Below are 27,653 nucleotides of genomic sequence, written 5' to 3'. Positions count from 1 at the left end.
GACTGCTACATTGTATTTGTACAACGACAAGTACCAATTGTTACAGTTAACCTGTTTTTCAGATATAGTGAACGTGACTTTTATATATACCCTTTACATGTTCGATTGGTATTCATTGGCAAGATGATGTATCTATGGAGGAAAGGTCGATACAAAATCTACATGAAACGCCAACTCAGCCATCCAATTTGAATTAAATAAAATCAGGTGGATTTGTTCCTCGTTCACATCAGGGCAAATGTGATATAAACTATAATATCACATGCTCTAGGCATAATATGGAAAGTGTATCATTCTTCCAAATGTCTACTTTCGCTTTCACTTTACTGGCGATTGGTGCTTTTAAAAAAGAAAGGACAGCATAATATATATCTACATGATATTCATATCATTTAAAAATTATCCAGAAATAAATAGCATTGGCATATTTTAACAATAGATAAATGTCAATGTTGCATTATAAAATATAAAGAAAATAAATATCCGGACGTAAGTTCCGGTTAATTTATTAGTAGTTACCATACAGTTTGGTGGCGGTTCCGGTGGTAGTAAGGAGCTCAAACAGTACAAAGGTGAACTAGTCTATCATGTCAACAGTGATTATTTCTGGGTAAAAATTACTTGGTTTAAATTTAACAATCCATAGTTTTCATACTGTTGTCTTATACTGGTCTACGAATGCAACGTAGCTAACGTTAGGTCCAGAATTTGCTGTCGCTCACAGTAGTACGGTTAGCCCTCTACTTTCGTTATTTGTCCCCGTTTCTAAGAATTTCTAAGTTGACATAAACTAAATATGCTACCAACACGACGTCCATTCGGTGTTGTGCACATAATCTTATCGTGTTATGCTAATGTCTTTCAATAAGACTGTTTTTCTCTTGTTTTATAAATGTTATGTCGATGTTACATGTAAAACAAGCTCGACTTTCAAAAGCGGATTTTGTTACAAGTAAGAACCTACAATAGACTACACTATCTAAATATCAGTAGTAGTTTTAGCATTGATAAATAATAGTCAAAAAAACATTGTTATGGTAAATAATCTTATCTTACATGTATTATGTAAGGCATGTACAGTACACAGTACACAGTTCTTACATATGTATGAATCATTTTATAAAATCAGTATACATGTACACTTTGTATGTAATTGCATCACAGGTTTCTGTAGTACAAGTTTCCTCTGGCCCTGACACCAGACTTGGAAATTCTGACAGCTAGATGTCTGGTGGAGGGCCCCTATACAGTGTACCTGAGTGAGCTAGACATCTGTATCTACACTGTAGTTGTCATAATGTCTGAGTTTGGTGTGAGGGCCAAAGGAAACTCAGGCTATGTACATGTATACACCTGTATAATTGCACATACTAATTGTTTCCTCGACTACATATATGTTATGTCTTATATAAATGATTAAAAAATTGGATTATAATTTATGTGAATGTGAGAAGTGATTTCATTTCCATATAAGTAGATAAATGCTAAAATACAAACTGTATATCCATACATTCACATTATATATCAATACACACACAAAAACTGTATGTGTATTATACAGTAATTATAATTGTTGACTACAGTACTTTTTATTGTTTCCATTAGGTGTTGAAAGCAGTTCCCGAGAAGTCCAGATTTTAAGCTGTATCCATGGCTGAGGTTAGTGAAAAGGGTAGTTCACCATACAATTTACGCAAAAATGTCCCTCGAAAGGGGCCATCACCAAGGAAACCAATCAGAGGAAATGAGGCAATAGTAAATGGCAATGAGGTAGGTTCTTCAGAAGACGAGATAGACTCTACTCCGACCAAAAAAGGATCATCATCACCTGGTGTTGTGAATGTGTCAATATCATCCAAGAATGGAGCATCACCATCTCCAAAATCCATCAAAACACGTTCACCAGCTGGCAGTCCACAATCTGACAAAGGATTTTCAAGTAATTCAAGCTTTGAAAAAAGTCCTTCACTCCATAAAAGAACTGATAAAAAAGCTAAACATCAAAGTAGCAAAAGACTTAACCAAGAGGAGCAGTCAAACAACCAAGAGGAGCAGTCAAACAACCAAGAGGAGCAGTCAAACAGCTGGCCTTTTGCTGCGTTGACCATCGTGGTAGTTGTGCTTGGCATTGTCATTTTCAGGAATCCTCACATTTTATCAAATTCTGACCATGTTCAACCAGAATTAAATCCAGATGGAAATACTAGGATTTCTTACGACCACTTTCAGGAGAGATTTCAAGAACTGAAAATGAAATTTCCAGGACAAGCCAGGGACTTTTGGAGGACGGTTTTTGGAATGCTTCGCCCAATGGTAGTAGAAAATAATCCTGCAGCTCCTGCTGTATTTATGATGGTTGTTCCTAAAAACCAACAAGGAGAATCCCGCACTGCTGAATGCTTAGCTAAACAGTTACTTAGCCTGTACTCAGGCCTGTTTAACAGATCCCTAGGGAGCCAGGGATCACGCATACACATAACTGAAGATCTCAAACATGAAAGCCCTGCAGAGGATAAGAAGGAGCTGGATAACAAACTTCGGTACATTTTTGACCAATCACAAGAGAAAGGTGTCATTCTGGACAATTTTGAATCTTTGTCTCCATTTGCTGCTCTCCTGCTTCATGGCTACTGCGACGGTGACAATGCTCCATACAAGGATGTGTTGTTTATTCAAGTCGTACATATGGATAGACAAGCAGGGGAGATAACTAGCCAGAAAAATTACATGGACAAGTACCTTAAGGAGTTGTGGATCAGAGACCTAGATGAAGACAAGATTCAGCCATTGCTTACAAGAATCGCTAATAATGTTGCGATGGTTACACCAGAGAATGAACAAACACTTCGTCAACACTGTCAGTGACTTGCAGTGTAATTTTTTTCTCTGATTTGAGCATTGCTTTTTTGTTGATATAATTTTGTTATTTTTTCATAATTTTTGTTATCTGACCTCACGGAGAACAATTGTATACAACTGCACATATCAACTCCTGTGCTGCACATGCATCCACTGATGTGCTATACATGAACATCTGCACACTCGTGTTGTTTTGGGTGTATTCGATTGCCCACACAAAACCTAGTACGTTGTACTTCGTATAATTACAAATAATGCGGAGAATTACATGTTAGTGTCCAGAGCATAGTAGCTTGAGCAAAACAAACTTTGTTCTTGGAAGACATATAGACCACTTAAAGTGATTGTTTCTTTAAAAGCATTGGGCACATTGTTTCTTTAAAAGCATTGGGCACATACAGTATTATAAAAATCATGTAACGTTTCAGCTCAAATATATGAAGTAGAACTGGACTGGGCTGAATACAGGTAGCTTAAATTGTTAGTGCGTCTGTCAAAAGTTCAGAGGTCCCGGGGAGAGTTCGGAAGTCCCAGGTTCGAGTCCTGGTCTGGTTATGGATTTTTTCCTCTCCTGTTACACATATAACTGCTTTAGTAGTATGATGCTTGGTTTTATCCTTCTTTGTATATAGCTCGGCTAAAATCAAACAAGTGGAATATCAGAGTTTATTTGAATCATTTCCAAATCAGGTCTTAAGGTTATAGGGTTAAAATGTTAAAAACATTAAGCCATACCTATTATTATTTCTTTTTCTTATTTTGAATTTTGTGTGTGTGTGTATTATTCAAGGATAGAATTGGAAGTTTGTTAGATTTTTCAGATTCATGAAAATCTTCGATAATGTACAATCAATATCACAACTGTGGGTGGTTGGGTGGTACAGTGGTAACACACGCGCATGGGCTGTGGTTCAATTCCATGACATGGACATGAAAGGGTATCGGTCACTACCCTTATAGCACGAGGGTTTTCTCTGGGTACTCGGGTTTCCTTCCACAGTTCTGACTCCTCGTACGTTTCCATCCGAGCCAACAAGAGTGATACATATAAATTGCTATAACTTGTGTTGCAATGCGTTTACAAAAATAAAGTTTGCAAGATCACAACTAAAATATGTGTTCAAAATTTCAAATATCAATTCAGAAAAATAGGACCTTATCAAAATAAATGTAGTGATTTGATATGTAACTTCAGGATATAGATACTGTACGTTGATTTACATCTGGCATAATAAATGTGTATCAATATCACAAGTCACTTATAGAACAGTAGAAAGTTGACTATATCAAGTACAGGAATGTTTAAGTTGATTACCAAAGAGAAAATATCACATTTTTATTTAGATATTTTTTCAATTGACAATTTGTTACAATCAATGTACAATAGTATTTATATAAGTGAGTTAATTGAGACTGTGGGAAAATGTAATCCAGTTTGTTTAGATTTTTTGTATCATGTCACAAAATCTTTCATTAAATTGAAGTAATCTTTATGAAGTGTTCATGCCCATATACTTGTATATTGGTACATGCATATTAATGTGTTTTCCACACATTTTTTTATTAATTGTAAGGGGGATATTAGCTCACAGTACAATCGCAAGTTTGAATGCAAATTAAAAAGCTATCTCTGCACACTTTGAGTAATAATTATTGATTCATATTGAATATGAAATAAAATATGGTTGAAACTAAAAGTATTGATAGAAAGGAGAATGGTAGGAGTGAGTGGTTTAATAATTAGGTTATAACCTAATTAGATTTAATGTTAATGAAACACATTAACATGTGGAGTAAGAATATTTAATATTCTTCGGAAAATGTCTTGTCAATTATTTTTTCTGTATTGTTGAATGTAACCTTGACAATGATTGAGCAGCTACTGCATATGTTGATTCATAATAAAATTTGTTGATCATGGAAAGACGAGTTGGAGTATACACTGTACTTGTAATTTTGCTACTTACATGTATGTAATTATGTAGCTAAGCATTATAATTATATATATTAATAACTTACTGTTTTCTGTCCTGCCACATCACAAAGATGACAAAGACTTGACATGTAACACCCTAATTAGTTCAAACCAGGTTACATCTGACAAAAGAGAATGAATATCCTGTCTCGCCCTCAGATGAAGAATTGGGTCCTGTCACATCTTCAGATAAAGAAAAATTGACCTGTCACATCCTCAGATAAAGATTTGTTGTTCTGTCACATCCTCAGATAAAGATTTGTTGACCTGCCACATCCCTAAATAAAGAATTGTTGACCTGCCACATACCTAAATAAAGACTTGTTGTTCTGTCACATCCTCAGATAAAGACTTGTTGTTCTGTCACATCCTCAGATAAAGACTTGTTGTTCTGTCACATCCTCAGATAAAGACTTGTTGTTCTGTCACATCCTCAGATAAAGAATTGTTGTTCTGTCACATCCTCAGATAAAGAATTGTTGTTCTGTCACATCCTTAGATAAAGACTTGTTGTTCTGTCACATCCTCAGATAAAGAATTGTTTGTTACTCCTTGTGGTAAAGAATGGATGTCCTGTCACATCCTCAGATAAAGAATTCATGTCCTGTCATCCCTTAGATAAAAAACAGAATATCCTGTCACATTCCCAGATAAATAATTGATGTCATCCTGTCACATTCTCAGATGAAGGATTTTCCTGTCAAATCCTCAGATAATAATAATTGTTTGCCACTTCTTGTGATAAAGAATGGTTGTCCTGTCACATTCTTAGATAACAAAAATGTTTCCTGTCACATCCTCACATAAAGAATGGTTGTCCTGTCACATTCCTCAATACAGCATTGCTGACATGTCACATCCGCTGTTGAAGAAAAGATGTTCTGTCACTTCCTCAGATAAAGAAACAAGTCCTGTCACATCATCAGATAAAGTATGGATGATCTGTCACATCTGCAGATTAAGAATAATTGTTCTGTCACATCTTCAGATAAATAACTGTTGACCTGTCACATCCTCCGATAAAGAATTGAGTCCTGTCACATCATCAGATAAATAATTGATGTCCTGTCATATCTTCATATTTAGAATCTACAATACAATGTCAATGTAGCTACACTACAACTGTCGTTATTACAGAGTGATACACTGTCACTTTAGCTACACCACAACTGTCGTTATTACAGAGTGTTACACTGTCACTGTAGCTACACCACAACTGTCGTTATTACAGAGTGGTACACTGTCACTGTAGCTACACCACAACTGTCGTTATTACAGAGTGGTACACTGTCACTGTAGCTACACCACAACTGTCGTTATTACAGAGTGTTACACTGTCACTGTAGCTACACCACAACTGTCGTTATTACAGAGTGGTACACTGTCACTGTAGCTACATCACAACTGTCGTTATTACAGAGTGTTACACTGTCACTGTAGCTACACTACAACTGTCGTTATTACAGAGTGGTACACTGTCACTGTAGCTACACCACAACTGTCGTTATTACAGAGTGGTACACTGTCACTGTAGCTACACCACAACTGTCGTTATTACAGAGTGGTACACTGTCACTGTAGCTTACACCACAACTGTCGTATTACAGAGTGGTACACTGTCACTGTAGCTACACCACAACTGTCGTTATTACAGAGTGGTACACTGTCACTGTAGCTACACCACAACTGTCGTTATTACAGAGTGGTACACTGTCACTGTAGCTACACCACAACTGTCGTTATTACAGAGTGGTACACTGTCACTGTAGCTACACCACAACTGTCGTTATTACAGAGTGGTACACTGTCACTGTAGCTACACCACAACTGTCGTTATTACAGAGTGGTACACTGTCACTGTAGCTACACCACAACTGTCGTTATTACAGAGTGGTACACTGTCACTGTAGCTACACCACAACTGTCGATATTACAGAGTGGTACACTGTCACTGTAGCTACACCACAACTGTCGTTATTACAGAGTGGTACACTGTCACTGTAGCTACACCACAACTGTCGTTATTACAGAGTGGTACACTGTCACTGTAGCTACACCACAACTGTCGTTATTACAGAGTGGTACACTGTCACTGTAGCTACACCACAACTGTCGTTATTACAGAGTGGTACACTGTCACTGTAGCTACACCACAACTGTCGTTATTACAGAGTGGTACACTGTCACTGTAGCTACACCACAACTGTCGTTATTACAGAGTGGTACACTGTCACTGTAGCTACACCACAACTGTCGTTATTACAGAGTGGTACACTGTCACTGTAGCTACACCACAACTGTCGTTATTACAGAGTGTACACTGTCACTGTAGCTACACCACAACTGTCGTTATTACAGAGTGGTACACTGTCACTGTAGCTACACCACAACTGTCGTTATTACAGAGTGGTACACTGTCACTGTAGCTACACCACAACTGTCGTTATTACAGAGTGGTACACTGTCACTGTAGCTACACCACAACTGTCGTTATTACAGAGTGGTACACTGTCACTGTAGCTACATCACAACTGTCGTTATTACAGAGTGGTACACTGTCACTGTAGCTACACCACAACTGTCGTTATTACAGAGTGGTACACTGTCACTGTAGCTACACCACAACTGTCGTTATTACAGAGTGGTACACTGTCACTGTAGCTACACCACAACTGTCGTTATTACAGAGGTGGTACACTGTCACTGTAGCTACACCACAACTGTCGTTATTACAGAGTGGTACACTGTCACTGTAGCTACACCACAACTGTCGTTATTACAGAGTGGTACACTGTCACTGTAGCTACACCACAACTGTCGTTATTACAGAGTGGTACACTGTCACTGTAGCTACACCACAACTGTCGTATTACAGAGTGGTACACTGTCACTGTAGCTACACCACAACTGTCGTTATTACAGAGTGGTACACTGTCACTGTAGCTACACCACAACTGTCGTTATTACAGAGTGGTACACTGTCACTGTAGCTACACCACAACTGTCGTTATTACAGAGTGGTACACTGTCACTGTAGCTACACCACAACTGTCGTTATTACAGAGTGGTACACTGTCACTGTAGCTACACCACAACTGTCGTTATTACAGAGTGGTACACTGTCACTGTAGCTACACCACAACTGTCGTTATTACAGAGTGGTACACTGTCACTGTAGCTACACCACAACTGTCGTTATTACAGAGTGGTACACTGTCACTGTAGCTACACCACAACTGTCGTTATTACAGAGTGGTACACTGTCACTGTAGCTACACCACAACTGTCGTTATTACAGAGTGGTACACTGTCACTGTAGCTACACCACAACTGTCGTTATTACAGAGTGGTACACTGTCACTGTAGCTACACCACAACTGTCGTTATTACAGAGTGGTACACTGTCACTGTAGCTACACCACAACTGTCGTTATTACAGAGTGGTACACTGTCACTGTAGCTACACCACAACTGTCGTTATTACAGAGTGGTACACTGTCACTGTAGCTACACCACAACTGTCGTTATTACAGAGTGGTACACTGTCACTGTAGCTACACCACAACTGTCGTTATTACAGAGTGGTACACTGTCACTGTAGCTACACCACAACTGTCGTTATTACAGAGTGGTACACTGTCACTGTAGCTACACCACAACTGTCGTTATTACAGAGTGGTACACTGTCACTGTAGCTACACCACAACTGTCGTTATTACAGAGTGGTACACTGTCACTGTAGCTACACCACAACTGTCGTTATTACAGAGTGGAACACTGTCACTGTTGCTACACCACAACTGTCGTTGAAACTATACATATGTATAATATCCTTATCGAGTTCGCCAGTAAAGCTAACCAGACTATTGATAATACAGACCAGACACAGCCAGGTAAACAGGTATGCCTTGTCACACACCTGTACACACACACACACACCCATACACAGGTACGGTTTATACATGAAAATGAATATTTGCGTCTTTTTATAGCTCAAGGTCTATCTTAAAGGTGTAGCTGGGCGAGGCTTGGGTAGCCATCTTGATTGTAAAAGCAGCGAGAGAGACATCGTTTCAGGTATGTTGAGTTAGATATATTACATTTGTTAATTAAGAATACAAATATGATAAAGATTGTATCTACATAATGTACCTCAATTTGCAATGGTATTAGATCTGATCCTTCGTTAACAAACATAAAAATTAGGTTAGGAATCCTCAGTTAGGAGTTTTTGAGCTGGTCGTAGTTTCCACAAATAATTGTCTTAATATCAAACAGTATTCTTTTTATCATATTAAATGCTCCACTGCAAACAACTAGAATATATTTCAGTGGATACCTGTCTGTAGTGCTGACCAGATAAATAGATTCACATATAGATCTACATTTGTAGGTACATTATAGAGCTTTATACGGATATGTATCGTTTTCGATAATTTGGCAATTAGTTGATAACTTTATGTTAGAGTTATCATTCAAATTTGAGAAACAAAATGAATAAATAAATAAGTGAATAAATCAGCTGTAAGTAAGAATTTAAGTCACTATCGAGATGATTATCCCGACAGAGCAGTGATCTCCTCAAAGTTCATTGTGGTAGGTTTATACCACAGGTGCGTGACGCGTTCCTAGAATGTATGACCCAGAATGAAAACTTAACCACAGGGTCCGTCCCCAAAATCATTTATTGTCAAGCGCCTGTGGCTTAAGCAGCTAGGTCTCATCACGATCTATTCATGCCAAAGAATTGGTCTAAATATAGCCAGATTTGGTGGTTTATTACAGGTAAAGCATAGAAAGGCGAGCTTACTGAAGTCCTATAGAGATAAGAAAGCCACGGTAGTGAGCTACAGTATATTACATGTATATGACCCTTAAGTCGCTGAGCGTCATTACAGGTGTGATGTCCCGATCGAGATGATACCGTAAATCGACACTCAATATCTACGGCTCTCTTTATCTATAAAAAACATACATTAAAATTGAAGAAACATAACGAAATTTGAATTCATGGTCAAAATGAATTAAAATGTTATTATCAGTATAAAGCAGTGTATTTCATCGTTTTATAATTATGAATAGCCTATCAAAATACGTGTTATTTGTATTTTCATTTCTTTTCGGAACAGAACGCATTATATTTTGCCTTATATTTCCAGTAAATTTCGAGTACCTTAATTCCGGCTGTGATGTCACGAAATTCCGGAGTGTATTTGGTATCCGCCAAGAGATCCGAGGCGTACATGGTCTACGACAATAACGGATCCGACTCAACTGTTACTATGGAGTAAGTATTTACCAAGCGGTCCTCTGAGGAAACAGCAATCGTGATATCTGAGAGGAAAATTCATCATCATATCGCCATTCACCATGATATAACTGATTTTCAAAGTGCTGAAGTTTAATTAGCAAAGCTGTAAAAGGTGGGGTTTCCAGCAATGTTAATTTCCCATAGGTGTTGGCCTAAAGAACGTTTACCCTAGAGACCACTGTCGCCGATACATTGCTTCGTGCCATCAAAGTCGGTTCCTTGGCTATACATTTAATACAAATTTCTAATTATGTAATTAAATTACTAAACTAAAACTGCCAGATTGTCATAAAACATATAAAAATAAATATTCATTTTAAAGATATAGGGAAGTTTGAACCGTAAACTAAATACCAAAATACTAAAACAGTAAGTATACCGCCGGTGTTTATTTCTAAGCATTTTGTGAATAAAAACAAACAAACAACAACGTCAAAAGCTATTGTTTTTGCTTCACACCGAACCCTAAACTATGGAGAGAAGCGAAATTTGTTTAGAATAGGTTGAAATCCTGTGCGTGGTGCATTGTTTTGAGTAAAAGACAAGTCATAATGTAAGCCATATATTAACAAGTGCGGTTCATACAAAGTCGGTTTGCAATAAACACAGCTTGCAAACATATTGTAACTAGAATACTATCTGATTCGTAATTTTCTTTTTATTGAAAATGTTCCATCAACACATATATATGTAAAATCAAAATTATTCGTTTTTTATTACAAATCCGTCCTACATCTCGCTTTAGCCTACCATCATCTTGATCAGGTTGTGGGCTACAATGAATTCAGATCACGTTTCGTCCACGATTCCTCGTCCGTACGCCCACAAACAATCTTTGTTATCGCTATTTCTTGAGAAGTACTTGGGGAATGTTTCTTGAGCTTCGTATGTAGGTTCCCGTTGGTCCCTTGTTATACCCTTTTGATTTTTAATGAGTTTTTAATGATTTTTAATGAAAAAGTATGTTCCCTTTTGGTATCTAATACATTCCCACTAACTTCCTGTTCTAAGAGTGAGGATTCCGAGGTTCTAAACACATTCCCACCGACTTTCCCGTTTAAAGGTCAGGAGACTTCAGAGTTTTAAATAATTCCCACTGTCTTCCGGTTCTAAGGATGAGGAGGGTCCTGAGGTTATAAACAAATTCTCACTGACTTCCTGTTTTAGGGGTAAGGAGGCTCCCATGGTTTACGAAGAGGAGGAAGAAAGTCCCTTTTATGGCATGAACAAGGAGGAGTTATTGGAGATCTCCTCTCAGCCGTGCTGGAGACGCTTACGAGCAGCATTCATTGCTGTCATCATCCTATTGTGGCTAGCGCTCCTGGTGACCGTTGTGGCGCTTGTGCTCATGTACCCTAAATGCACAGCGGCGGAGGAGAGAAGCTGGTGGCAAAATGACGTCGTGTACCGGATATACGTCAGAAGTTTTAAAGATTCTGATGGAGACGGAATCGGTGACTTATCAGGTAAATGCAGTACCATTTGATTAATCATACACAGGTTTATTAATTAGTTCGGGCTGTTTGTAGTTCGTCCAGACGATCACTGGCTGTCAATAGTTAGTGATGTACATATGTAACACATTAAAGTAACATAATCCGTTTGGGAAAGTATTAAAAAAAATACGTGTTGTTCGTAAAATATCAAATGTAAAGAAAAACAGATTTTGTGAGATCACTAATTTATATATCAATTTGAACGACAAGACGCATTTCGTGTTATTCGGAATTCATCGTTATGTCCAAAATTTTTAACAACCTGAAAACGTATCAATAAAAGAAATTGTAATACAGAGAACATATTCAAATCTCCCAAAGTTCACCGGTTTATCTCCAGGTTTAGACTTGAAAGATTTCTCTTATACATTTTAGACCTATGTTTTCTTGTTGTATTATATTAGCTTAGGATGCATTTTAGGGGGGGGGGGGGGGGGGGGGGGGGGGGGGGCAGGAGGTTTGTGATGGATACTTCTTCAAACGAGAATATTTACAAAAATACCTTGACCACCTATTTGATATGAAATAATTTGAAGTGGTGGGAGAAAATAATCATTTACCACCTAGGGAATGTGTCAAAGAAATCTCAACCCTCGAAGAAATTCATAAATGTCCAACACGAGGCTTGCCGAGGTTTGCACGTTCATGAATTCCCCCTTGGTTTGAGAATCCCTTGTCACACCCCAAGACAGGGAAAGATTATATTAATATACTGTATGTTTCGCTGTTAACGTATGACCTTCAAACACAGGTGTGGAGGAGAACCTCGACTACATCCAGATTCTGGGAGCTAACACGATTTCCCTCAGTCCGGTATTTGAATCTGATGCTTCAGACGACTTCAGCGTAACCGACAGTCTCCGTGTTAATCCTGAATTGGGGTCAATGGAAAACCTAACATCCCTCATCAACAGCGTCAAGGATAAAGGTGAGTCACACCCATTGATAAAAACATTAAAATCTTGTGTGTCTTTTGAAAATCCAATGACGAACAAAAACACTGGGGAGATCATTTAAAGAATGATACAATGTCCTAAAAACTCTTGTGGTGAAAAAACAAGTACCGTGGTATCCTTTAAAAGGGAATAAATATATATTCTTGCAAAATTTGCTCACTTAGTTTTCCTTATCTTTCAAGCTGATCCAATTTTTCCATGAGGATATCTGATATTCTTTCCTATATTTCATTGCTGTTTATCTCAACCTCGAAATGTATGGTGAAATGGTGGGATCACACTGACTTTATTTTACTTTTGGAACCACAGCAACATTGGTTTTACATTGGGGCCACAATGCCTTTAGTTTACAATTGGGACCACAATGACTTTAGTTTACTATTGGGATCACACTGACTTCAGTTTACTGTTGGGACCACACTGACTTCAGTTTACTGTTGGGACCACACTGACTTCAGTTTACTATTGGGACCACACTGACTTCAGTTTACTATTGGGACCACACTGACTTCAGTTTACTATTGGGACACACTGACTTCAGTTTACTATTGGGATCACACTGACTTCAGTTTACTATTGGAACACACTGACTTCAGTTTACTATTGGGATCACACTGACTTCAGTTTACTATTGGGATCACACTGACTTCAGTTTACTATTGGGATCACACTGACTTCAGTTTACTATTGGGATCACACTGACTTCAGTTTACTATTGGGATCACACTGACTTCAGTTTACTATTGGGATCACACTGACTTCAGTTTACTGTTGGGATCACACTGACTTCAGTTTACTATTGGGATCACACTGACTTCAGTTTACTATTGGGATCACACTGACTTCAGTTTACTATTGGGATCACACTGACTTCAGTTTACTGTTGGGATCACACTGACTTCAGTTTACTATTGGGATCACACTGACTTCAGTTTACTATTGGGATCACACTGACTTCAGTTTACTATTGGAACACACTGACTTCAGTTACTATTGGGACCACACTGACTTCAGTTTACTATTGGGACCACACTGACTTCAGTTTACTATTGGGATCACACTGACTTCAGTTTACTATTGGAACCACACTGACTTCAGTTTACTATTGGAACACACTGACTTCAGTTTACTATTGGGATCACACTGACTTCAGTTTACTATTGGGATCACACTGACTTCAGTTTACTATTGGGATCACACTGACTTCAGTTTACTATTGGGATCACACTGACTTCAGTTTACTATTGGAACCACACTGACTTCAGTTTACTATTGGGACCACACTGACTTCAGTTTACTATTGGGATCACACTGACTTCAGTTTACTGTTGGGACCACACTGACTTCAGTTTACTATTGGGATCACACTGACTTCAGTTTACTATTGGGACCACACTGACTTCAGTTTACTATTGGGATCACACTGACTTCAGTTTACTATTGGGACCACACTGACTTCAGTTTACTATTGGGATCACACTGACTTCAGTTTACTATTGGGATCACACTGACTTCAGTTTACTATTGGGATCACACTGACTTCAGTTTACTATTGGGATCACACTGACTTCAGTTTACTATTGGGATCACACTGACTTCAGTTTACTATTGGGACCACACTGACTTCAGTTTACTATTGGGACCACACTGACTTCAGTTTACTATTGGGATCACACTGACTTCAGTTTACTGTTGGGACCACACTGACTTCAGTTTACTATTGGGACCACACTGACTTCAGTTTACTATTGGGAACACACTGACTTCAGTTTACTATTGGGACCACACTGACTTCAGTTTACTATTGAAACCACACTGACTTCAGTTTACTATTGGGATCACACTGACTTCAGTTTACTATTGGGACCACACTGACTTCAGTTTACTATTGGGATCACACTGACTTCAGTTTACTATTGGGATCACACTGACTTCAGTTTACTATTGGGATCACACTGACTTCAGTTTACTATTGAAATCACACTGACTTCAGTTTACTATTGGGACCACACTGACTTCAGTTTAACATTGGGACCACACTGAGTTACTTAAGTTTAATATAATGGGACCACAGTGGCTTAAGTTTACTAGTGGGACCACAATTACTCACGTGTAATATGTGGACTACAGTGTTCAGTTTACTTTTGGGTTTACAATGACTTAACCTGACTATATTGAGACCACGGTGACTTTAGTTTTCTATATTGGGATTGCAGTGACGTTAGTGGTTTTAGTTTACTATATACGGATGACAGTAACTTTAGTTTACTATATACGGATGACAGTAACTTTAGTTTACTATATACGGATGACAGTAACTTTAGTTTACTATATACGGATGATAGTAACTTTAGTTTACTATATACGGATGACAGTGACTTTAGTTTACTATATACGGATGACAGTAACTTTAGTTTACTATATACGGATGACAGTAACTTTAGTTTACTATATACGGATGACAGTGACTTTAGTTTACTATATACGGATGACAGTGACTTTAGTTTACTATATACGGATGACAGTGGCTCTAGTTTACTATAAAGGGATTGCAGTGACTTTAGTTTACTATAAAGGGATTGCAGTGACGTTAGTGGTTTTAGTTTACTATATTCGGATAACAGTGAATTTAGTTTAATAGGGATTGCAGTGACTTTAGTTTACTATATTGTGACCATTGTGACTTTAGTTTACTATATTGTGACCACAGTGACTTTAGTTTACTATATTGGGATTGCAGTGACGTTAGTGGTTTTAGTTTACTATATTCGGATAACAGTGAATTTAGTTTAATAGGGATTGCAGTGACTTTAGTTTACTAAATTGGGATAACAGTGAATTTAGTTGACTATATTGGGAATGCAGTGATTTTATTTTACTATAATGGGATTACAGTGACTTTAGTTTACTATATAGGGATTGCAGTAACTTTAGTTTACTATATAGGGATTGCAGTAACTTTAGTTTACTATATACGGATGACAGTGACTTTAGTTTACTATATACGGATGACAGTGACTTTAGTTTGCTATATACGATGACAGTAACTTTAGTTTACTATATACGGATGACAGTAACTTTAGTTTACTATATAGGGATTGCAGTAACTTTAGTTTACTATATTCAGATAACAGTGGGACATGACTTCAGTTGACTATTGGACCAACCTGACTTTATTTACTATTGGGACCACACTGACTTCAGTTTACTATTGGGACCACAATGCCTTTAGTTTAATACTTGAACGACAGCGACTTTAGTTTACTACATTTAGATTGCAGTGACTTAAATTAACTATATTGGGATTACAGTGACGTTAGTGGCTTTAGTTCAACGCTGAAACACAGTGGCGGATGTCGTTAAAGTTGCTTGTTTTGTCATTAAAGGAATGCGAATCCTGTTGGATTTTATTCCAAACCAGACGAGTAAAAATCACCAGTGGTTTGCTAGAAGTGCTTCATCTAGTTCCTACATGGATACCCATCGTAATTACTACGTGTGGTCCCCATACACCAACAACTGGGTAAGTACCATACACTGATAACAGTTAGAGGCTATAGTCAGTGATGGTAGGACCTATAATGTGCATTTCATTTCATTTCAAAATATTTTATTCAATCAAACAATTGAATTAATTTAAATACAATATTTCATAATAGAGATAGAATATAGATTAAAAAAAAATGATTGGACAACAGAATAAGCCTATACAGGTCCTTTCCGTTAATGTGCATAGTTGTTTTAGCCATGAAACAGGTATTTATAAAAGTCCATTTCAAAGGAGTTATTACCAATACTGTTCCACAATTGTCTGTTTTGGCTCAGATTTATGCGAAATAAAACAAAAATGATAATTTTTCAAACTTTTACGCCGTAACTTCATATTTTTATTTGATATGTACTTCTTTAATTTTAGAAATCATACTTAAGCGTTATTTTGGTATTGATTTTAAATTTGTGCTTTTTCAAGCAAACTTTTGTGCAATAATAAAATGTACTACTGACCGAAACGGTACATAATCTATATAGAAGAGAGGACGAGTTATTACCATAAAAACATACCATTTTACTTCCTCAGCTAACAGTTAACGGTGACATGGCATGGACGTTGGACGCACAAAGGAACGAATCCTACCTACACCAATTTTCGACCTCGCAGCCTGACCTCAACCTCCGCAGTGGACGTGTTCAGGCCGAACTGAAGGTACTAATTGTGAATTCCTCGTAAGCTCTGGGTACTCATGTGATCGTCTGTCGTAGTAAATGACGCATGTCCAAGTCGGTGTATGTTTTATGACACAAGTTAATTAATCTTTGCTCTTTGTGAACATCTTGAGGTAATGTGACGAAATAAATTCCGAAAATCGAAATAGTAATAAATGTTCAAATATCACCATTGGTGAATATGAATCAAAATCACATGGCAGAGTTATGAAAAATTTTTCTCCGTAAAACAATAGCGTCAGGTCGTTGATATTACAATAACTTACAGGATTTATTCTTATCAAACATATTAAAAACCAATCTTGGATGTTTTTAAAGGATATTCTAGAATCCTGGTTGGCGAAGGGCGTGGACGGGTTTTACGTGCGGGGCAGCGCCTATCTGTTTGAGGATTACGACCTGAGAGACGAAACGTCAAATGGTGGATCTAGCTCGGTATGTATATTTTACCAATTAGCCTACTGAAAAAAATCAGCAAAAAGGTCTTTATTCATTTATTTATTTGAATAAATTAACGATATTTATATTCATTTATTTACATATTTTCCAAATGTAGAACGATGAATCGGTTGCATAAATGTACAGTTTGTAATAAAACCGTTTGCAATTTTCCACTAAGTATATAATATTAAATTATCATTTATAAAGAGCTATTACCCACATTACCTGGGAGCAGACAACCTTAATACATGTACCCGTTTCTGTATTTTCAGAATGCTTACGAGAACCTTGTAACACGATTACACGTTCGCACAACCTGGTGTGTATGACATGTTATCCAGATGGCAGGCTATGGTCACCGCCAACGATAGGTCAGTATATATGGGTCCAGAACTAACGACCGATTATCTATGTACTATCTATGATATCCAGTTATCCTAACGTTCCTTATCAACTGGACGTTTGGTGGTTTTTCCGGCATCTGTAATACATAAAGAAAGGGGACAACACATACGTAATAATGAGGCTTTAGCTAGAAATTGCTCATTCTCCCTGAAGTGAGGTCTACTATACAACAATGCCATGTTTTGGAACTATACAGTATAGCTATTACATTGACACCGATCTAATATCCATTCCACTTAGTCGACTAAGTGAGTAAACCACAAAGTGATATCACTGAAAAGTTTAAATAGATTATTTCATCTAAGCTATATAATTTCAAGTCATATCTCTATTTAAACTGTTTAAGTCAACATTCGTTATATTACTTCATGAATAACAGATATCATCAAATAGGATAGGATAAGATAGTAAAACGGCGCTCATAGTCACATGTGGTATAGAAAATGTTATATGAATTGATTTCATTATTATATGATTTTCTTTTATTATATAAATACATATGTTTTGTCATTATTACATGATATGGTTTTACAAAATAACAATAAAATCTATACTTTTTATTATGTCATTGAATTACATAACAAGAGCCTCGTGAACCTTAACGGTCACATAGGTTCTGAAATAGTCCAGTCAGTTTAACCAATTTTGGTCCCGCCCATCAGCTTCTATGTGTCACTCGGGTCCAATATAGGCATATCAATACTGATTACTCTGACAAAGTTTGAACTAATGTCAATATGAATGAACAAATGACAGTCAAAAATATTATCTCTATATCAACTATAGAAGGGTTTACCCCGTTCCTAAGGGGAGGGGATGTAAGACCCCGTGCAGGGTCATGGAATTCAAAATTTTGGTAAGGCTTCTGTCCACCGTTTCATTTATGAAGACGATTTGATTCTATCACATGTGGATATTGAGAAGACTGACATTTCCGTCAATTTTACCTCATTAGGGGGACTAGGGGGACCATATAATTCACAATGGTTGTTATCCTTTAGCCAATGGAAGATTTTAGCAAAATTTCATTGAAATTGGTTCAAGAGTTTCGGAGAAGAATTCGAGAAATGTAAATTATTCCATGGACGCATTGCGGACGACTCGTGAATTATAAGGATAAGGACACAGTCATAAAATCGAAAACTGAATAACATTACAATATGATAACATCACATTTGATGAAATTGAATCATTTAACGATTAAACCAAATCATATACAACGATAATGGCGTTTGATATTTCATGCAATGATCAAATAACTATAAAATCAAATCATGTAATGATAAAATAATATCGAATAATTATGAAAGCATGTCGTATAATTGTTAAATAAGGACACATACATATAATGTATATGTTCATATGATATAACATAATGAGAAATCAAATCATACAATGATTAAATCATAGAATTATGATATCGGTGTAATATTTCCCATACCATGTCACAGCTATGGCGTTCCATACACTTCGATAAAAGAAATGATATATAATATATTGAATACCATCACTTGCTAGCGATCCTGACTTCGGGTTATTTTGAAAGTTGTTATTTCGTTTTTACAGCATATTGATAGCAGATATGCCTTCCAATGGTGGTTACTCGGGACGACAAGGCGTACAGCTGTCTCTAGACCGAAATTTCCTCAACAAGAACGGAAACTGTGATGGCGCATGCATTAAGACCTACGTTGATTCATGGATGTCCAACTCAATGGAAGGACAATGGCCAAGTTGGATGGTATGAACGTACAAAATTATCTAGCATCTTATTCCGTGACGACTGAACGAGCACATATAGTATATATGCCCACGGTAACAGTAAACCATTCGGGTACATACATAGGAATTTTATCTTGTATACTGTGACTTACTTGTATACTTTTATACGTGTGCTATTCTGTGTATCCTGTTGCGTGTTGCGTTTCCTGTCAATGTTCTTTGAGGTGCTATCCGAATTAAATATTTTATGTCATACTGGATAGACCGTTTTGTACAGACTGTAAATCTTTCGTTACTAGGCAGGAGATGAAAATGTGGACAGATTTGCGTCAAGGTTCAGCAGCAGCTTTATCCGTGCTTACTACATGTTAACCATGCTACTTCCGGGCACTCCAGTCCTTTACTATGGAGACGAGATCATGCTCAAGAATAATCCAGCGATTAACACCACTTCCGGCAACAGCAGAACCATGCGGACACTGATGCAGTGGGGAAATGCGACAAGTGACTTCTGTTCAGTGTCCTCTTGCTCATCTCCATGGATACCACCAAACGCAGATGCATCTATCGATGTGCAGGTACCCTCCGAGCAGACAGATTCAGATTGATCCTTAATTTCGTGTTGTTACCGTCGACTATGACGTGCAACGCTGCAATAGTCCCTTTTTGATTTCATGATAATGTGCTGTTGTGGCATATATACGCATACTGATTAAAAGATAGTTGTGGTGGTGAGCATTTGAACAACTATGTAAATAAAGGAATAAAGGGATTCAACCTATTAGTAAACTAAATTCACAAGTAGAAATAAAGATTCAATGTATTTCCATACATTTCAGAGCCAGGAAGCAAATTCCGATTCCATGCTGGAGTATATCCGAGACCTGACAACATTCCGAAAGCAGACGTCCTTTAGAGTTGGAAGTTACCATCAAGCCCTTGCAGATGACCACATCTTCTCGTATGTCAGAGAGTTCAACGGCGAGAAGGGGTAGGTATCATCCTCCACACTAGTAGATAAAGAAAATCTGGACTCGTATCATTATCACAGAAACAAGGCGGAGTTTTACTTTGATAAGCAAATTTGGTTTCTTTGAAATTGTTCTTCTTATGTAGGCATGAAAGAATTTAGGCCAATTTTGTCTGAAGCATCATTTGAAAAGGAGAAGGGGGGGGGGGGGGGGGGGGGGGGCTATTTGTTTACAAACGGTTGACCAGGCGCCCCCGATGGACGCGAGGGACGGGCCAAATAGTCGAAATGAAGTTTTTATTTAAATTCTTCTACTGTAGAGATGTAGAGTGTTTCCCCATATTCACTGCGATTCCAGATGAACGATGCAGAACCTGTCGGCTTCTAGTTTATTTTACATTAGAATACGATTCCGTCTGCCTGTTGATATCCATGTTGTTTACATATATATCTTGTTTAACCAATTGTAGGTATTTAGTCGCAATTAACTTCGGGACATCAAGTCAGACAAGAAGTTACTATGGTTACACCAGTGTCGAGAAGGATGCTGAAGTAGCTATGACATCAGGGCCGGATGTAGACATGGAAGTAGAGGCCGAAGTAACAACGGACTCAATCACGCTTGGCGCCAACCAAGGAGTCGTTCTGTCATGGGACTTCGTGGCCAAGGAGGAGTTGTAACTTGAAATGATAGGTTGAAGAAACGGTATCTGTTCAGAAGTCGAGTTATTCTAATTGAAAAACGGAATGTTGCGGGAATAGTGAGGCCAACCAAGTAAACTTCATATCTAAAGGTATATGATTGATCAAATATAACTGTAGCTATCTGTGTATTAATATTAAATACACAGGGAATTCAATTTGAGTAATTCATCTTTTTCATGCCGACATGAAATACTTAATTGTGTAAAATAACTCACAGTAGCCGAAACACATCCGGACTTTCATCTTGTTTCGTAGTTATTGTAAAGTTCCGGTTTTGGTGGAAGGAAATTAGAATATACTAGAAAGTTGAAAGAGGTTTGAATATCTGTTTTTGCAGTATCTAATATATCCCGAATGAAAAAAAAAAAAAACATTTATGTATAATCTACAAAGCTATTTTTGATTAAAGGGGACATTCCTTCGTTCGGACATCAGAAACATGTACAATTTCTATTGATGAAATCTTTGTCCGAACGGTGATTATACGAGTGTCTGTGCCTACATATAATGAAATTAACGCCGAAATGTACAAGAAAAAGGCATATCGTATACAAATGCCATATGTCTTTGAAGTAATTAGTGTTACTTCGGGTCGAATGAAGAATTTTCAGAACTTAACACTCGAAGAACATTTGTTTATCTTGAGAATAAAACTGCCTTATTAATGTTAAGATTGTAACTTTTGCTACTTGAAAAAAAAAAATCCAGTAAGGTTTATTTTGACAACCTAAACATTATTCAAACGAAGAAATGCCTCTCTATGTGTAGTAAGGTTGAATATTATTGTAAAAGTAGTAACGAAGTAACTCTAATATATTGGCTACTTCTGTGACAAAGGAAATCGGAATCAAAGTATATGACGTAAGGAAAACTACAATTGATGGTATATGTAACCGATAAATAGCTTTGCTCTCATGATTGCTGACCATTACATTAAACGGAATAGCATGCTTCTCCTGAATTATGTTATTATTTCTATAAAATAAAACAGGCTGATGACTTTCTGGGCACTTGTTGTGAGACCATACCTAGGACGTAGGTATGAACAGATCAGACTGTGAGAGAGTTGTAGATAGCTCTGGAAATACGGCAGACTTGAATCTACTTTTGTAGATGAAGCGAGGAAATCTTAAAATATTACCAACAGGTGAAAATCTATGCAAACAAATGTATTTGAAAACAAAGAAGACTACTAACACAATAGCCTGTCGTAAAGCATTAAGCAGATAACAAAAACGAGTGACAAGGACATTTGCTTCGGTGTTCAAAAAATGTAGTCGAGCAGACTTATAAGAAACGAAGCAAAGTCTCTTACGTTTGAAACGAAATTTTCAATGAAATGAAATTCACGAAAAAAATCATATCAGACCGCAGAAATAGAAAGACAAAGGCGAATTGATAGGGATGAAATTGTGGACTTTACGTTGCACAATAATTTTTGAAAAATAGATGAATAAAAATGATCTGGTAAGTTTATTTCGCTTTACAAAGATATAAAATTTTATTGGGCTTAGTACTCAGGACTTATGCTTAGAATTTCCGTAAATAACTATACAGGTAAGTTCATCTACTATTTTGAAACAAACCACATTGTACCGAGGTCATTTTATATAAATGTAGGTGTCTAACAAGTGCTTATAAATTTGAATTACACTTCCAAGCATTACCGCTGTAATGCGAGCGGACCTAGTCGTAGAACGTAACATGAACAAAGAAAAAAAAACTTGGATCAGGGTATATGCCGGAAGAATGACTTATCAAGGTAGGCTAAACAAATAAAGTGCTTGATTGGAAAGCACTGATTGCGTGTGCTACTTATAAAAGTGTTTTTTTCAACGAAAACATAAAATATGTTGCTAATCCAACATAATATTGTGACATTTCGAATTTGATTACATTCGATATACGCCTCGCATTCACATTATATTTTGTTGCTTGTTGTTAAGAAACAATAAACAAATAAGTGGCCATTATAATTTCGTTAATAATTATTAATTGTTCATTATTGACTTTACCAACAGAGGCTCAGTGGTCATGCTTCGCCCACCAAGAAACTTCAGTGACTATTGAAATATATTGAAATATATATTTCAAACACTTTCACTGTTTGGGATGTGTCATTAAGTATCCATCGTCGGATATCAATGGTTAATAGCACTGCGCTACGCTACACTAATCACTCGTTGTAAAACTCAGTAAAATATCCTCGTTTCATTACAGACTGTTTGATTGGATCCGTCACATATTCATATCGGATTTTCAGATTTAAAGTAACGTACGCTTTACAAAAGCTGCATAACATAATATTATTGGTGCTAATTTTTGTAACAGATATGTCTTCCTATCAATCAAAACATGTCCAGATGATGGGAAAGCTGCTTATCAGGAATTTCATTCAAATTTTAACTATTTGTTAAGCAGATTGGTGCACAAATTACATATTAAACACACCTGGACTGTTCTTAACATCCTGCAAACGCCGTGGAAGGGTATACAACAATTTAGACATGTAGGACTTCCTGTTCACTATATATTTACTCGCCTTTATTGGCGCATCTTTATTGTTACATGTATTTCCCCTCTAAACTGAAGAGTTCTTATTCTGAAAGGGTTACGTTGATGGGTTAACGAAGCTTTTCCCACTGATTTGACCCATGGGTGGTAAGTGTAGTGAAGCATAATTCAATCCACCTGGTATATGTTGATGCTAAGTACCATTGTCAATCATCGATCAATGTATAACGGGAATGAAAGCATTTGAAGCCTGAAAATGTAATTATAAAATCTGTCTTTGATTACATGTAATTCGGTCTTATGTAGACGGTAAACAAATATCTATCTAGTTAGTTTACCAGATATCTTCGTGTTTATATATGGAGTATGTAATTTATTGCAATGTTTGCATTTCGTTGACATATTACCTTACAAGGCAAAGGTTATGTTGCAAACTTAGACGCTTGTTTCATTTTTTGTATGAGGCGTTATCGCTGATGTTACTAACTGCCTTTAAGTGCCTAATGCCACCTCAAAGATAACATAAAATATATTATTGATTCTTTATAATCAACATGATAAATACTAGACAAGGACGTATACATGTCACAACAGTTTATAAAATGAACAATATATATAATCAGTCTAGTACTCTAGCCGTTTGGGACAAGATTGGAATGCGTTATGCACACACTGGGATTACATTTTACCTGGTTATATATGTGTTGCACATTTCACAGTGACTAAAAACTGTCTGGTGCATTTCAAACCTTATTCTTGAAGGAAGTAACTTTTCCAATTGAAACATGCCAATCAATTCACAATGACTGCTATGCGAAGAGAACAATTAGGAATACGAGAAATTGGTGAAACAGTTACTGTTCCTCAGACTAACGTGGCGCTGGCTATGTTTTACCTAAAATGCATCTGTAATGTCTTGGATTTAAATAAAGGAAATAGCAATATCCAGAAACTCACTGACTTCAAGAACTATCACCTGTTGTCAGAGGCCGATATTGATGCGTTAACGTTGCTCGTCGTGTCCGTGAAGCCAGCCGACCTTTTGGGCAAATGTTTGTTTCACGATGAAAACATATGTGGAAATTCCAACAACAAATTCTTTGAGCTTAAAGACGTGAGCCAGAATATGACCATTGTACCAAACGTCCTCATTGCTGGTCAGCGGCGACGAGTGAATAGTATAATGTTCTACAAAAAAACTTGGCTGGAGCTGTGTTGTCTCCTTCCATTGGAATTTTTGTGTAAAAGAATTAAAAGACGGAACGCGGAAAACGAAGCTAGAATTGCTCAAAGTGCAATTACATACGAACCGCCATATTCAACACCAGCCTACAGACAACAGGGACATGCCAAAGCTAATCCATCCAACCACACGTCATCCAGCTGCTGTATCATCACTTAAATGATCAAACATACACTAAAAGGTTACGACGGACACATACATCGTGGTATCTTTATTCTGCCTATTAACTAGGCTATTAATCAAGGATTTCATAGTTCCTATAAATGTACCTATTTTGGAGAGATAAATATTTAGAGTATCACCGAGTAAAACATCTTAAATGATGAATAAGAACATCACGAATGCTTATAATAATCAAACATACACTAGAAGTTTACGACGGACACATACAACGTGGTATTTTATTCTGCTTATTAACTGGTTATTAATCAAGGATTTCATAGTTCCTATAAATGTACCTATTTTGGGGAGATAGATATTTAGAGTATCACCGAGTAAAACATCTTAAATGATGATAAGAGCATCAAGAATGGTTATCATATCAATATACAGAAAACAGAAAATTACAGCGATTACATTCAGAGAAACGCTTCCAGCACTAATATGTACGTGTATGTAATATTTGGAACAGTAACGTCTGTTGTAATTGCATTCTACAACATTATGAGAATGTGCACTGTGTTAACCCGTCCTAGACATGTGTTATATGCAATGTGTACTTGTCAAGAAATGACTGTCTAAATATCATATGATATAAATAAATAATTATAACTAATTAAATAAGAATAATTATTTATATATACTGTATTTATAAATCATGCTAAATAATAATAGATGAAAGTAATGAAATGTCATTTATCAGCCAATATACTCGTAATTATCCAGATTATTGAACAGTGATTCTAACGTAAATAAGGTTCAAGGTAAAATGTTGTGGTAATGTAGTACCCTAACATAAATGGGTGACGAGAACATTTTCGGCTAGTTAATTATAGTGTACTGAAGAGCGGAGCAAAACGTCTTGTTGAAATGAAATGGTTCTTATCAGACTACAGAAATATATATGGTCTGAATGTATTGAAGCCTTTACATTGTTTGAAAATTAACTAGTTTGAAACAAAATATGAAAAAAACTATTTGGTAAGTTACTTACAGTAACCGAAAATAGGGAAGCCGAAGTGTAGTATGGTAGTACGAAATGAAAAATATCACAATAACATTTGTGCTTCATCGAGGGATTCCAACCACTGTACAGTCGTACAGTGTATATATAATCTTCATAAATAAGAACACAGAAAAAGGTAACAACTTATATACAGTATTTCGTTTAACCGCATGTATTTGTTTACATAACATTTTCTCAGTAACTGTAATAGTTCTATAAATACCACATGTGTACAGGTTAGTTCTATTGCTTGTTACAGGTTTACATGATACTAACTTAAAACACCAGAAACACATTTGGTGTACTTTGATCCTTAATGAAACGATCTAGAATTATCATACAATGTACCTTAGATCCTTTAACCACGTGATCTATAAATCTGATTTACACTTTTAGATACGAGCAATACCGCCACATGAGTGTTACTGACAGGGCGAAATTCTTTATTTAACTCTTTATTTACTCTAATTGTGATATTTATGACAATTAGGCATGTTTGACTTGAACTAACAGGGCTATAACTACAAATGTGCCATAAACATCACACGTATTTCGAAAGAACTGTCTGATCCAGATTCACGTTACATATGTTAAGTGTTTGACAGAGACGTTTCTGTGAAATACTTATGGAAGATGTTTTCCGTGATGTTTGTTTGTCTGCTGAGTTATCACCGCGTGACGACCAGGGCGAGTTTTATGCTTACTTGTAGTAGTTAGTGACTATCTAACTGATCGACACACGGAAGGCCCGCGGCAATCCATAAAGAACAATTAGGGTAACGTGTTTTGTCCAAGGATACAACCATGACAGCACAGACCGGCCTGTTTCTCAGTTTACAGAGAAGCACTTACCGACACGGGTACCTCGGATCTTCACCCGAGATTACGAGGCCGGCGCTCTAACCGACTGAGACATCATGGCTCCTTTTCTCCCACGAATACCTGAAATGTATTGCTACTCGAAGATAAACTCGACCTCCCTAAGCTTCTTAATCTCACTATGATATAGACTAAATCTAAATCTATTTTTACGATAGATTTATTAACATACACATGTAAATGGCCGTTTTAATTGACATCTTTCATTGGCTTGCTCACCATTAAGTTAAACAGCAGGAGAACGAGGGGCCTCTTTTTTCACCGTGATATATCAGTGATTGTGGCAAAACACTCTCATTTTAATAAGATTACAAATATTTTTCTGGATCTACCTCTGGGAACTATGCATTGCAGTCAACACTTTCCTTCATTTCATTTCAACTAATTGTTTTGACAATAACTGCACATTATCAAGGAAATACATAACTGCATGTAATAATAGAAGTGAGTAGGGGCAGTCTAAGATGGTCATACATTGTATACCCACGAAAATGATGTTTTAAATAGTTTTAAATTTAGAAGAGTAGGCAGCTGAAAGTTTGCTAAATGATCGTTAAACAACCCGAAAATTGTATGTACTACAATAATTTATTAGTTGATGCAGAACAATATTATAACTACGATCATCCTCTGTTTTGATAATTGCAATTGGCTCAGTTTCAATTAGTTGGTGTATAAAAGTTGAAAAAGTTGATGCGAAGAGATCATTATCAGAAGCGATAGTAGTGTGACACATTAGTGGGAGGAAACTGTAAAACAAAATAGTTCTGCATATTGGTGGTTTGAAT

The 27,653-nt window shown here is 36.8% G+C and overlaps 2 protein-coding genes across 3 annotated transcripts; both read left to right on the top strand.

Moving 5' to 3' along the window:
* The first annotated feature begins 515 nt into the window (after nt 1-515).
* LOC117321895 (torsin-1A-interacting protein 2-like) lies at nt 516-4,783 on the top strand. Of its 2 annotated transcripts, none has more exons than XM_033876519.1 (2): nt 516-572; nt 1,606-4,783. In XM_033876519.1, exon 2 carries the CDS (start codon nt 1,651-1,653, stop codon nt 2,863-2,865), a length of 1,215 nt encoding a protein of 404 aa, XP_033732410.1. In that variant the 5' UTR covers nt 516-572; nt 1,606-1,650; the 3' UTR covers nt 2,866-4,783. The 2 variants fall into 2 exon arrangements, with proteins under 2 accessions (XP_033732410.1, XP_033732411.1); XM_033876520.1 differs by having other exon boundaries at nt 558-610.
* A 3,999-nt stretch (nt 4,784-8,782) lies between these two features.
* On the top strand, nt 8,783-22,017 carry LOC117342695 (neutral and basic amino acid transport protein rBAT-like). Its single transcript, XM_033904907.1, has 12 exons — nt 8,783-8,911; nt 9,994-10,121; nt 11,313-11,611; nt 12,393-12,569; nt 15,984-16,120; nt 16,676-16,801; nt 17,140-17,256; nt 17,535-17,581; nt 19,234-19,408; nt 19,689-19,967; nt 20,229-20,380; nt 20,830-22,017. The coding sequence occupies exons 2-12, from the start codon at nt 10,024-10,026 to the stop codon at nt 21,038-21,040; spliced, it is 1,818 nt and encodes a 605-aa protein (XP_033760798.1). The 5' UTR covers nt 8,783-8,911; nt 9,994-10,023; the 3' UTR covers nt 21,041-22,017.
* The last annotated feature ends 5,636 nt before the right edge of the window (nt 22,018-27,653 follow it).

Source organism: Pecten maximus, chromosome 2, assembly GCF_902652985.1.
Source record: "Pecten maximus chromosome 2, xPecMax1.1, whole genome shotgun sequence".
Lineage (NCBI taxonomy): Eukaryota > Metazoa > Mollusca > Bivalvia > Pectinida > Pectinidae > Pecten > Pecten maximus.
This window is presented reverse-complemented; position numbering and strand designations above follow the sequence as displayed.

Coding starts and splice junctions, on each gene's coding strand:
- LOC117321895 (XM_033876519.1), top strand. CDS start 1,651: ATGGCTGAGGTTAGTGAAAAGGGTAGTTCACCATACAATTTACGCAAA.
- LOC117342695 (XM_033904907.1), top strand. CDS start 10,024: ATGTCACGAAATTCCGGAGTGTATTTGGTATCCGCCAAGAGATCCGAG. Junction 16,121..16,675: donor CCCCATACACCAACAACTGG/GTAAGTACCATA, acceptor TTACTTCCTCAG/CTAACAGTTAACGGTGACAT. Junction 17,582..19,233: donor TTACACGTTCGCACAACCTG/GTGTGTATGACA, acceptor TCGTTTTTACAG/CATATTGATAGCAGATATGC.